The 14,630-nt window shown below is 40.7% G+C and overlaps 1 protein-coding gene across 3 annotated transcripts in view; it reads right to left on the reverse strand.

Moving 5' to 3' along the window:
- The window catches only part of ets1 (v-ets avian erythroblastosis virus E26 oncogene homolog 1), a 102,306-nt gene that overhangs the window by 40,677 nt on the left and 46,999 nt on the right, over positions 1-14,630 (reverse strand). For all 3 annotated transcript variants that reach the window (XM_059957183.1, XM_059957182.1, XM_059957184.1), the window contains one exon: positions 2,529-2,648. In XM_059957183.1, coding sequence (XP_059813166.1) covers positions 2,529-2,648 — 120 coding nt within the window. The remainder of the gene's footprint in view (positions 1-2,528; positions 2,649-14,630) is intronic.

Here is a 14,630-nt window from a genome sequence, read left to right on the forward strand (position 1 = left end):
GAGGCAGGTACAATTACAACATTGAAATGACATTGGGATAGGTATATGGATAAGAAATGCTTCAAGGGATACGGACCAAACACGGGAATATTAAACTATCACAGATTGGTATCTGGTTATACTGAATGGGTAGAGACAAAGAACCAGGTCCCATGCTGTATAACTCTAGAGCCCAATGAATGCACCAGTTGCACCCGCAGAGAACACTGAATTGAACACTGATGCTACTGCATCTGAAATTATTAAAGACAGCAGCCTATCATCATCCCTTCAGGGTGACATGAAGCGGGCAATATTGATCAACCTTTCAGGTGACTCCCAGATACCAGTAAGTAAAAAATGGTCAAGTTAACACAGAGATCAAATGGCAGGGAATCAGATACTCAATATCAAATTTCCAAGCTTCCAAGGGCTAGTAGGCCCATTGACCTGTTAAAAAAATTCCACCATCATTCCACCATTCCCTGTTCCCAACCAAACCTCCCCATTTGCCGATGTTTATTTAAAAATTTTTTTTAAATAAAAATAAAAAAAAAATAAAAATCGGTCTCTACTCCAGATAACTGGACAACAAACTGGATAACAAATTCTACTGCTTCCTGAATACCTTTAGGTGCATCTTCTGGATTTTGGGCTGTTGATCATGAAAATCACCATGAAATCTCCCTATTACAGACCTTTTTTTTAAAATCACCTATTTTTGTTATTTCAATTCATAGTTCAAGTCAATTAAAATGTTGCCCACAGTGGAAGCTGAAATGTTTCCTACCTTGTCCAGGCTTGCCTGTGCATACTTAGGCAGGGCAGATGTTGCATTGCAGGCCAGGTTTAAGAGAGGCTATAAAAGCATTGCGCGCACTCTGTTCTATGCATTCCGTTTACACGTATATCGGTTTGCGATCATGTTGATTCAAAATGCTCTATGTGCATGGCATATTGTGCGCACTCATTTTGACAGCAAAATTTCTCGCCAATGTTGCAACAGATAAAGCATTTTGTTATATTTGTGGCAAATATGCGCTTAAATCTCATAGACAGTGCATGACTCCTCTTATTAAGAAAGCCTATGAGCTCTACTTAGCGTGTAAAATTGGTGAGCAACACAAAGCCTGGGCTCCTCACATTTATTGCACAATATGCGCTGTCAATCTTTGAGCTTGTGTCAGAGATACTAAGAAATCAATGCTGTTCGCTGTCCCAATGATATGGTGTGAGCAAAAGGATCATGTGACAGATTGCTACTTCTGTCTGACCAGTACGAGTGAATTTATCTGCAAAAACAAGAAATCCAATGAATACCACAATTTCCCTTCAGCCATGAGACCTGTGCCATATGACGATAGTCTTCCATTACTGAAGCCACCAGAGACTTGGAGACTAGAGGAGGCAGATGAAGATGCCTTGATGCACGAGACTGGAATGGAAAACAACACTGATATTGATACAGATTTTGAACCCTTTATGTCAAGTGCGCCTCATCTGATAACTCAATCTAAGTTAAATGACCTGGTCAGAGACTTGGGTTTGTCAAAGGCAAAAGCAGAATTACTGGGTTCAAGACTACAAGGATGGAATCTGCTGTCACCAGGCACAAAAATTTCTGTGAAGGATTTCGATATTTGAGAAATATGTTCCCCAAACTAACTGATGCCAAGATTAAGCAAGGCATTTTTGTTGGTCCACAAATCAAACAGGTCATCAATGACAGGCAATTCAAAGAACTTCTAATGGGATAGGAGAAAATCACATGGAAGGCATTCAAGGATTTTGTTGAAAATTTTCTTGGCAACTACAGAGCACTAAACTATTTGCAGCTGGTTGATAACATGCTTCAGGCATACAAAACCGTGAAGTACAACATGTCACTAAAGATTCATTTTTTGCATTGCCATTTAGACTTCTTTCCTGCAAACCTTGGCGCTGTCAGCGATGAGCACAGTGAAAGGATTCACCAGGGCATTGCGGTCATGGAGAAACTGTATCAGGTATTCATCAATGCTGGCCTGATTACTGTTGGACACTTAAGCGAGAAGCCTTGAGTACAAATGAAAATCATCATCAAAACATTCTAGCTTAGTTGAACTATTGCAAAGCGTCAGCTCCATTATGCAATTAAACACATTATATTCAATAAAAGTTAATTTCTTGTTTCTCCAAATTCCTACGTGATACAAGTAGCCTGAAATTATATTTGCGTTCATCTTCAAGCAGTCTGTCAGAAACAAAAAAAAAATCTGAGGAAGCAACACTTTTGTAAAAAAATATGCTGTCCAGTTTTATTTAAAGCCAGTGTGTACTTAATAACAAAATAGACATTTAGGTAGCCTTCATTCCCTCCCCCACTCTCCCATGTCATTAACTCTTGATGTTAAACATAACACAATGGATGGTAACAGTGCGATAAATGACCCGTCTTCCTTCTAAAGGGAGGAGAGTCCCTTCAAATCCTGGTCAGTTCAGCTTCTCACTAAAGAACACCCAATGTGATATAACGGAAGAGTTTCACATAAGTGAATAGTAATGTTTACCTTTCGGGATTCCCAGTCTCTGCTGCACCCTGGTAAATTCACTAAATGTGGCCTTGAGGGCTTGAGACATCATCTTGTTGCTGCTGGGAGTCAGTAATGGTATGTCCCCACATTCCAGATCTGAAAGGAATTGAGTAAAAAGCAATGCATTTTTTTTATGCAAATACCACCAAACATTCTAAAGTTAGACACATAATTTTGTATTCACAAAGAGGTTATCTAGGGTGTTTGTCTACTGTCTATGAGACATATAGAAAGCATCCAATGCCAAGTAACCACTTTGAACTGAAGTTGCATCAGTGGCCATCCACCAGAAGTAATATACCCTCATTCTAGCAGCAATTCTACAAAGTTCACAGATGGAAACTTGACCATACAGACCACAACACTATGAAGCGCTTTGGCAGGAGATTCCACGACATGTCATTCATCAGTGCATGCAGCCCAGTTAACAAACCCATATCCATAACAGTAGTCATTCTAATCATGGGTACAGAGTAAATCAACAGCAGAGTACGGAAAAGCAAGTGGGAACCAAGGAAAGGATCGAGTCAGAACACTAGAGGGACTTAACTGATCCTTGGTCAGTGTGACATACATGCAGCAGTCAGCCACCTCCTCCAACCAACAGTAATTCAGCCATCCATAGACTGAAACCAGGGTAGCGCGAGAAAAACAATGCTTAATCAATCTGAGGGACATCAGGTGAATTTGTCATCAGAAACAGTTGATTTTTATAATACACAAGTTTGAATGTGCAATTTACACACTCTCATGAGAATTGGCTTGATATCCAGTACGTGTGCTGTGGCCAGTCACAAAACACTGAAAAATTGGAAAGTCAGAATGTCAAGTTTCTAAAGTTCAATTTGTTTCCCATCTGGGAACTGCTATCAACAAGGCAGGCAAACTGGTCCGGAATGAACCTCTTAATACAACACAATATAATACTATGCCTAATAATCATTCCTCAACAATTAGGTAGTAACCAGGATACTTATTTCACTATTTTCTCTGCAACAGATCGAAATCATGCCACTTCAACCTGCCAGGCAACATCATGCTTGTGACAAATTTTCTTCCCTTCCAGAAGATATTTCAGAGTCTGGAACTTACTGTCTGAAGGTATGGAGAGGTAGAAATCTTCCAGACATTTAAAAATTACTTGGGAACGCACTTGAGATACCATGAATACAAACTAACAGAATAAGAACTGGACTGTGTGATTCGGGTGAATAGCTTTTCCTTGGGCAACTAGGACTGAGCAGTCACCATCTCAGATTCTATGAAAAGGAGGAAGGAACTTTACTTCACTGTTCAGAATCATTCGTCCTCACGGAAGAAAAAAAGATTAGCACCAGAAGTGCATTGATGAGACAGGGGAGAGAAAGGGAGGAGGAAAAAAGGAATGAAAGAGAAGAAATGTTGGGAATAAGAGACAGAAGGGAACAAACTGTGGAAAGAGCAAGAGAAGGGAAGAGTGGCAAGAAGGAGGGATGTCATTGAGAAGGGCAAGAGAGAGAAGGGATGAGGTAGGAGATGGAGAGAGGAGAGGGAAATAAAAACAACCAAAATCTACATGCAAGAATACAAAAGGGACAAAAATAATCATTCATTTATCCTTCAAACATCATTTTGAAACTAGCCAATGTTTATCCAGAACCTTCAAAGGGTAGTTGTTTATTATTACAGAATCCTAGACGTATACCTACCTGCCTCATCAGCAATCTTCTGACAAATTTCTTACCAACCCATCACACCACAACTGTCTTTCAGACAGCAGCAACCCCACAGATCAGGGGTTTGTATAAAGTCAAACCCACATTCATCCATCTGCAAACTTGTAAAGACCACAGTCTGATGAGAATCAAGGGCCAAGCTGCTCTAGGACGTTGAACTGCTGGTCATTCACCATCATTGAAAGATAAACCTTGCACATGGTCATAATCACGCAGCAAGAACAGTAACAATATGGACGATCATTAGCTCCGCTGCTTTGCCTGGGAATGCAGCCATCCAAGCCTCAATAAAGGTCAAAACCTTCACTGATGACCCTGCTCATACTTGCAGGTCAACATTTCAAATGGGATACAGAACATCTGGGTCATTTGTTTTAGAAAATCTGAACTGCAAGTTACACAACTTTGTTTTTGTTACAGCAATGCATAATGCACTTCTGAATGGCTCATCACAAAATCAAAACAGATAGGAGATCAGCCTGTGGTTAGGTTGCATGCAGTAGCACACACACACACTCCACCCTTGCAAAAATTGTTCACCCAATTTAACATCTAATTTTCTGGCTTTAGTTGAGGAAGGATTGTGGTTGTTAGTTGATTATTAGCCAGAGATCTGGGCTATTGATCCAGACTTGAGTTTCAATCTCCTCACCACAGCTGGAGAATAAAAATTAATGTAATTGAATAAAACTGGAAAACTCAGTGGGTCTACAACCACCAATGTGGTTGACTCTAACAATCTCCCCATTTCAGGGATATGAGGTGAATGCCAGCAAAACTAGTTATATCAGTATCCTATGAAAACCATTCGTGGTATCATAAGGTGAAGTCCTGACCAACCTCCTTCCATTATCAACTGTCCTCTTGTCAACCCTCGGACCCAATGTTGTTCACAACCTAAGCAACCGAAGTCTGTTGTATCTCAATCATTCCAGTTAGTAACTGAAATGCCAGTCAATTAGATAGAACACAGAGCACTGAACTTCAAAAACTACTGCACAGTACCGGCCCTTCGGCCCACAGTGTCATGCTGACCTGTATAAGCTTACTCTACGATCAATCTAACCCTCCTCTCCTATACAACCCATAGCCCTCAATTTTTCTTATAGCCATCTGTCCTACCAGTCATTACAATATGTCTTTCCTTCTATAATGGGTCCAAAGCTGGATATAGTACTCCAGATGCAGCCTCACTGATGCCTTACAGAATTGCAGTAAAACGACCCTATTTCTATACACCAGCCATTTTGAATAAAAAAAACCAACATTCCATTGGCCTTCCTGATTACCTGCTGCACTGTTATGATTTGTTTTTGTGATTTATGCACAACGATCCCCACATCCCTTTGTGATGCAGCTTTCTACAGTCTCTCTCAAATTAATAATGATGTTTCATAAGTTTAAATTACACAGTAAATAACTTCACAGTTCCCTCTATTATATCTCATCTGCTGACTTAACCCATCAATATGTCTCTATAAATTATCTGTCTCCTCTTCACAGCTTGCCTTGTCACCTACTTTTGTACTTGCAAATTTGACTATATACATTCACTTCCTTCCTCTAGGTTATTAATATATATATTGTAAGCAGCTGCCGTACGGCAGTGATCTTTTAAGCAGTCCATTGGGTACAGGTTGCCAACTTTAAAATGACCCCGATTCCTAATTACTACTTTCCTGCTAATTAGCCAACACCTTATCCATGCTATTACCTCCAGCATTATAAGCTCTTAACTTCCAAAATATTCTTTTATGTCACATCTTACTGGAAATCCAAATATATCACATCTACTGGCTCCTCTAATGCATACTGGCTAATAATTCCTGAGAGAACTCCAATAGCTTTGTCTGACATGACTTCCCCTTCATGAAGACAGACTGATTCCATTTGACTGGTTTTCCCAATATTCTACAGTCACCTTGTAATAATTGATATTTGTTCTTTTCCTCAGTAAGGTATTAAGCTAAATAGCCAACTTTTTCTTTATCACTCTTTATGTTGGCATTACATTGGCACCTTTCTAATGCCCCAGTTCCTCTTCAGAAACTGAGGAATTTGGGAGATTACAGCCACTGCACCCATTAACTCTCCCACCACTTCTTTTGTGACCCTAGGATACAGACTATCAGGTTCCAGTGACTTATCAACCTTTAGATCTATTACTTTGCATTATGCTAACTTTCTGCCAATGGTATTTAATTCCCTCCCTACATTTTTTATACTAATCAATGGACTGAGTCAGGATCGGATTTAACAGGGTAAGCCTGGTCACAGTGTCTGACAGTATTATACAGGCTGAATACTGACGAGTGAAGGTATAGTTCCAGATATTAACTAGATTAGATAGGGCCAGAGATCCTGCTGTTAAAGTGACTGGCCAGGCTCCTGATAGTAAGGGGGATAGTGAAGACTGGAGTTCCTGATGGTAACAGTTGATGGATCTGATGTCAATACGTGGCCAGAGCGAGGCAGTAAAAGTTTGTGGAAGGGGCAAAAACAGGAATCTGGATGCTGAAGGCTGTGGAAGGGAGCAGGTCTACAGACATTGCCGTTTTCAAGGAGGAGAAGGCTTCAGGTGATCATGACTGGCATTCAGTGGTTGCAAAGAGTCAGGGAGGGGATGAGCAATATCGGGGGAATGGTTGTGGCAAGAATTCCAGATGTAAGGGTTATGATTTAACGGAACTGGATAACGCTGGAGCTGAATGTTGGAGTCATGTGCCTGGCTCTGTCTCATAATACATGTGGGTAGGACTTTGCTCCAACAGCAAACAGAACTGGATAAGGGCACCTTCATACTGCTGATAGGAATGGACAAGACTTTTCACCAGTTGCTAACAGAATTGAACAGAGTTAAGTTCCAAAATTAACCAGTGTGGACAGGGCTAAGCTCTGAGACAACAGTCTGAAATAACTATATTTTCAAACTATCAGTTTCCTGACTATTCCTAGTATTTCAGGGAAAGGACTTCAACAAATTGAATAAGTTTCACTGTATATTTTGCAAAGACATGAAATGACAGGAACAGAGTGTTTCCTCTCCTGCAGTCAAGCCCTGGCCCAGCTCACTCACTTCAAACAATGTGGCAAGGGTTGTCAGCCATTCTTTTCCTGCCCTATCAACCTTCTGACCTACTGTACACTGGGTCAGTAAGTGAGGTCCTGAGATTGCTGTACTGTTATTCTTTTCCAATAAACATTCAGCACATTTCTCATCTCTCAATATCCCAAATGATTATTCTCAGACCGTCAAATCTCCACCCAGTACAAGAAGCTGAGACACCTAACACCCATAAATGAAAGTGGGCTGTAGAACACAAGAAATAGGAATAGTGATCTTTAATAAGATCATTCCTGATCTTTCACATTATGGAGACGGAAGACAGGACTGAACTAAGTTCCCTGCAGCCTACTTCTTCTCAGAATAATGATTTTTTCAAGACTTAAGTTGATATTGCCAACTTAAATGGCAATTGTTCAGCCTCAGAAAGAGACACACATCCCAGTCCCTTTCCCCATATTAGCACTCTGCCTTAAGCTCCAGAGAGAACAATAACTTCAGTGTACTAATATATGGTTGAGGGCAGATCCCTCATGGTGCCTGACCCAGGGTGTCTTGGCCCTTGTAACTGAGCAAATGACAAGCTGTAGGTCACATTCTAATATATTGTAGGCTCTGTTTCTAGCAAGCCCCTTGGACACTAAGTAGCTGTCATTTGTCTTCAATGAACTGGGATCAAAGGGCTCCTTTGAGAGCTGTATAAAACTGCTAAGAGTCACTCAATTGGAAAAAGGCTATGACTTGAATCTCAATGCACAAGCCACAATTACTACACTACTGCATTTTCCTCAATACTTCTGTCTCCCCCATCATCTCAATCAACTAGTTCCCTCAGGACCTTTTCCCCTGTCCCCCTCTTGCTCTATTTCCTTTTCCTATCTTCCCTTCGCACAAAGCCTACATCAACCCCATTGACAGCATCAAGTTCATTTCAAGCTTCTTCAACTTTTATTTCATCCATTTCAACAACCTTCAGGTATCTGACAGAAAACAACAAGCAATTTGTGAAAGAAGACTTAAGAAGAAAAACAAAATAATTCCAGGAGAACTGTAGAAATCAGCTGCTTTGATAGAATGACTGATGCATTAAAATAACTTAGACTTGCATTATGAGACAAGAAAGGATCAAATTTCAGCAAATATATGGCACTGTATCAGGTTAAGGGATAATGTGTGCAGGCTGCATTGGTGAGCAGAAGAACAGTAGAATATCAAGTAGGTTCTTAACATTAAGTTATGATGGCCTCTATACTACCAAGTTGGTGATAGAATTGAGGAGGCAGATGGAAAGGAAAATAAGCTAGAGTTTACCTCCTGAATTTTGACCTTGTTTGTTGTTTGAATAGTCTGCATAATAAAAAGAAATGATACCTCCAGTGACTGAATAACCTGTTGGAACACAAAATTTAGGTTCACAGAGAGAGCGTGGTGTAAAAGCAACAGGGTGGGCAAAAGTATGCAGCAGACAGACACCAGGAGAGTGCTCAAATATAGGGTGTGGTATTAGGCCTTAATTGGATGCATGAAAAATATTTGGCAATGGACTTGGTTCTGTTTTTTGTAACTTTATATTTAAAGGGACATAGAGATGAACAACAGTAGAAGGATAGTAATAAATGTGCCATACCTTCAAGGGATTCAGGATTACCTTTATTCATTATCACTCATGAATGGTGGATGGAACCGGGTTAACAGCAGGAACCTTCAATATCTAGAGCCCAGAGTGATAAGAAAGCATGTTCCATGCACGCAGAGAATACTGGCATAAACATAATGAATGCAGCTCAACATAATGAATGTTCCCTGCAACACAGGAGAAGGAAACTATACAGGTATTTCCAAGGCAGGATGCTGCATTACATTGAGTTCACCTTGCAGTAGCCAAAAGACAGTTGTTCCTGTCTTTTGCTGTCTGTGATGAGGAAGCAATACCCAGAAGCTGCCATCATCCCATTTGAAAACCCAACCAGTGAAAAATTAGGGTGTCTATTTGCACTGTATGGTGCTGAATAATGTTTAGAACTTTCCAGGGTCTCTGGTGCTTCATTCCTGAAGCAGGTCTGTTGCACTCATGAGTGCTTTTGGAACCTACTGCACTTAGCTAGAAGAACAGTGCATGGATTAGAAGGCAGAAGAACTGCAAATATTACACACGTCTTCCAACAAATGGATACAAGGATCAACCCAATAACTGCAGGTCAGTCAGTTTAACCTTCCCACTTGGGGAAGCTTTTGGAAACAGTATCTGGGAGAAAGTTACAGGTCACTTGGTGATTGTTTCCATTAATTAAGTCTGAATTAATTAATGGAAATCAGCACAGATTTGTAAAGGGTAAATAGTAAGCTAACAGAAATGTGTAGGGATTTCTTCTCACAGAGGGTGGTGAATCTTTGCGGGCAGTCTCAAGGCTAGATCAATGAGACATCTAAAGAGGAAGGAGGAAATGTTTTGGAAAGGTCATGGAAATGAGGCCCTGGTGCAGGCGGAGATGGGGATTGGGTATATCAACCACATTCACGTTGGGAAAACTTGAGGGGATTGGTGGCCATTGGGTTTTATGATGAGGCAGCAAGCAAAGGGATTGGAGTGGTGTATATTGACTCTGAAGAGGCACAAAATAGACCTGTTCAAATAGCACAGAATAACAGTGCCATGGACTATATGGCTATCTATCAAACTGCAGGAAGATAGCGAGAGGTACTCTTCAGAGGCCAGCGCTGGAGCTAATCATTTTTCTGATTTATTACTTGGGTATGGTTGTATAGCAGTTCCTGGGACCAGACACTTCCACTTCAGGGACAGGCTGGCGAGGCTGGACTCAAAACACAGGTACTGTACATGAACACAAATCCCTTTGGAACAAGGATCAAAAATGAAAGGTTTTAAGTTGATTTATGAAAGGCAAAATGAGGAGGAACTTTGTGTTATGTGGCCAGTGATCAGCATCTGGAAAGCACTGTTGACAGGAATGAGCTGTCAGATTCAATACCGGCTTTGAAAGGGAACTATGCTGGTACCTAAAAGGAAACGAAATGTATGGCTAAAGAGAATGGCACAGATTTGCTTCTGTGCAGCCAGTCAATGGATCTGTGATCAGTTCCTCCATAGCTGCACTTATAGAGGGAATTTCCCTCTATTTCCCAATGTTGTTGGAGTTAGCTGTTGTCATAGAATCATATAAAGAGTACACTTTGCTGTCTCTGGAGTGGAGAAAACGTCTTTCACAGCCGCTGGTTGAATTTTGTAGATGTTAGAACAACTTTAAAAGTCAAGAGTCCCTTGCTGTTGCATACTCAGCCTTTAACATGTAGTCACAGTGACTGCCTGGGTAAAGTACATTTCTGGTTAATGGTGATCATGGAATGTTATGTTAGGAGAACGTCAAAGGAAAACATAATCAATTGCAATCGATGCAGATGATCATTGCCAGCCATTAATGTAACATATTGGTAACTGCCACCCAGCACTGCAAATCTGGCTTCCTGCTGAATCTGTGTGTCCTGCCTGGGTAGTGCAGTGAGAGTTTTCCTCTGAATGTCAGATGGACAAAGCATGCCCTCACACCGTATCCAGACAGGGCTTCTCTCTGCCATCATGAAGTATAAATACCAGTTGAGCCAACTGGTAGATTCCAGGCCAAAGGTTCCAGCAGGATAAATTGAATATTAAGATGGAGTGTCAATGTACAACATAAATCTGGGGATGGAGAATAGAGAAAATTGGAAAAGGAAGAAGGTGCTTGGAGAAGAAAACTGGCAGCTCCTTTGTTCCACAGCCTTCTTCTAAGACATTGTTCCTTGAAGCCTTCCTTCGCGTTCCTGTGTCTTTGTCATAAGTCATGACAATCGGCATCAAACTTGGAGTCAATACGCTGCAAGAGCCTAGGAGCATTTTGCTATATAAAGCAATTTGGGATTTTGAGTTATGTAGCAATCCCACAATTGTTGTGCACTACGACCACAGTTCAATATTGAGCCCTTCTGTGGCTGGCAATGGAGGACAGAATTGTGGCAATTTCTCACTACACATTGTGGGGAATATGCTTGAACATTCTGAGCCAGACTGGATCTGCATCAGCAGCTTCTCATCCACTGACTTCATTGGAAGCAAACAGCAGTGAGAGCTGAAAGAGTTCTTTTTTTTAATTGAGTGCTTTTATTTTTTTTAACCTCTGATTTCTAAAACAGTTTTTCAACTTGTAATAGATTGATTAATTTTTAATAGTTTTGGAGTGTGTTTGATAGTTGGCAAAGACAGGGAACATGACTAAGCGTTTTTCTATGGGTGCCGCATGATTTAGACATTCAGCGTTCTTCTGCTGAGGGGTACAAACAAGATGAGACTGAACAAACACAACATCAAGACAATTGAGTCTTTGAATGTTTAGTAGTGGCAGCTTTTATGGATCATTAGCTGGAGAAGGGCCTCACCAAGAAAGGGGCTGGATGCACTGCTTCTGCTTGAGGAGGCCCTGCCAACGAACTGGCAACCACCTTCCTAGCAAAAACCACCAAGAAAGATCTTACTTTTCACTCATTAATTTGGGCACAGGAGGTCTCCTTACTTGAGAATGCCGGTAAGTCTATCTCCCTCCTGAGAAATATTTAAACTATTTAGTCCATCTTTATCTAGAATTTCATCTCTTCCAATAGGTTTTCTGGCACCAGTTAGATTGAGGAGTTCTGTGTTGAGGCCGGTGATCGTGTTCTTCAGGTTTATATGTTGATAATTTTTGTATGAATTTAACCTGCCTTGTTTTAATGGTTAACTAATCAGAGGGTAATTGACTAGTCTTGTTCTAAGATTTTCTCAATTAGTTGCTTCTCAAAGTACACCATCAAAATACACCATAGCACTGGATATTTTTAATCTACTGGCTGCTTATGGACAATGTAGTTGACTAGTAGTTTGAAATTTCTGATTAATTGAAATGATGATTGGATTTGAGTGACAGAATGCTACTTTACAAGACACAGCTACAGTACTTCATCTGCAACAGCTGCCTTGACAACATAGTAATAAATGTTAACAATAACTGGCAAAATAATGTCCATATGATGAAAGAATTTAGAACAAGAAAATATGTACCTAAGACGATTACTTTATAGTGTTGATAAAGTTGGCTCAAAAATGCTATCCAAGTGCGTGTCTCACATACTTGACATAAGTGTTGAAGACTTCCAATAACTGAATCACTCACATTGTATGCTCAAAGAACAGTAACCATGTAACTAATAAACCTATTGCCCCAGCAAGCTTCTCCACTTCAGCCCTACAATCAATACTATAATCATGTTCCAAGACTTCTCAGTAATTACGATAGTTGTCTCACAGGTCCAGTGACATGAAGTTGATCCTGATCTCCCGTGCTGTCTGTGCGGAGCTTGCGTGTTCCCTCCGTTACTGGATGGGTTTCCCCTGGGTCCTCCAGTTCCCTTCCACTTCACAAGAAGTGTGTTGCTTAGTTGGCTACTGTGTGAGTGTGTGTTAGAATTGGAGAATGGAGTTGATGGATAAGCAGAAGAGAATAGATGACAGAGGAATAAGTAATGGTAGGGACTTAGAGGAAAGCTCTGAGAACAGCCTTAGGTGGATGGACCAAATGGCCTACATCACTATTGGAAGAAAATATGGGTCACCCGTTATGACAGAGATGAGGAGAAATGTTGATGCTGTCAGTGTTATAAGCCTTTAGAACCTTCTTCCTCTAAAGATGGTGGTAGCAGAGCCTTTGAATTTTTTAAAGCAGAGGGAGACAGGGACTTGATAGGCAAGAGGGTGAAAGAGTCCCAGGGTAAATAGGAATGTGAGGTAGAGATCGCCATCAGATCAGCCACAACAATGTTACTCCATGCCAGAGCAGGAACAAGGGGCCAAAATGGCTTCCCTGGCTGTCAATTTGTATATTTGTACATTTCACACTTCCTCATGGCATAGGAGGCTTTTTTGCCCCTCAGGTTTATGCTATTTTACAGGGCAATCCCATTCACCCATTAATTTTCTCTTTTATCTATTCTTCCTACATCCTCACCAATTTTACCACCTATACACCACCAGGGACAATTAGCTTATCACCTTAAACATTTCTGAGATGTTGGAGGAAACTGGAGCAGCCAGATGGAACCCATGCGGACAGCGTGCAAACTCCACGGTGACAGAATTGGAGGTCAGGATTGAACCCGGGTCACTGGAGAGGAGGCTGCGATCAGGCTTTGTGAAATGGGAGATACACCTCTTGATTTTGCCTTGAAAATGTATTTATCGTATTAACAGAACCACACAAAATTTATTCAAAGAATATGGCTGATTCAAAGTTATTTTTCCTCAAGTTATTCTTAAATATTTGAAAGATTCCATGAAGGGTTACAGAAACACCATCACAGTCTGTTGACAAAACAAAACCAATCTCAATTGCTTTATTTGGAACTGATTATTTTGAGTTTTGATGAACTTTTGAACCAACTAGAATCAGACTGACTTGCACAGCCACACAAAAATATGTTTACTTCTTAACATTTCCTACAAACCCTTCCCGGGACTCTTCTTGGGAGAATGTATCATGTGGAAAGTACTCCAATGCTAGAACTTGGCACAGAAGATTCTCCACAGCATCACCTCTACATTGATGAGAGAAAACTTGCATCTTGTACACTCACTCAATGCCATGTCAATATATTACAAATGTTCCAGCCTTCACCCGACACACTGCAAATATTGAGGCCAAGGTGAGAAATATTGGCATTGAAAAATGGAACATAACCTTGTTCATGTTGTCTCTTTCATCATCAATTCATGCCCCAGTTATTCATAGTAACCAGACACAAAGTAGAGTCTCTTCGCACTGACACAAATATCTTAATCCAAATCTTATCCAGCAGAGCCAAAGAACTGTGTGTAACTGGTCACTGTTCATCTGGAGATTGGCAGAGCGAAAAAATGGAAAATGTCACACTAGGTAATGTTCTCCTTGAAGCTGAAGATAAATTTGGTATTGCTTTTCATCTTACAAGAGAACACTGATATGATCTGAATGTAATGTGCATCAAATCTGCACCAGATACATGCTCTGGATGTCTGAAGGGAGAGTGCAGAGCGCTGCAATCTGTATTTAACCTGTGGTGCACCTGTCTGATGGGACTCTGAGTGCTTGAGATAGAAAGTGTTATAAACCACAGGGCTAACACCTTGCACATTGAACAGCAAAGAGAGGCAACTTGGATCTGAGCACAAAGGCATTTGTGCTTAACAGTGAATTATTCACCACATTCATAACACTGGAGATGGAGATGGAAACAATA

The sequence above is a fragment of the Hypanus sabinus genome, chromosome X2 (genome assembly GCF_030144855.1).
Source record: "Hypanus sabinus isolate sHypSab1 chromosome X2, sHypSab1.hap1, whole genome shotgun sequence".
Classification (NCBI taxonomy): domain Eukaryota; kingdom Metazoa; phylum Chordata; class Chondrichthyes; order Myliobatiformes; family Dasyatidae; genus Hypanus; species Hypanus sabinus.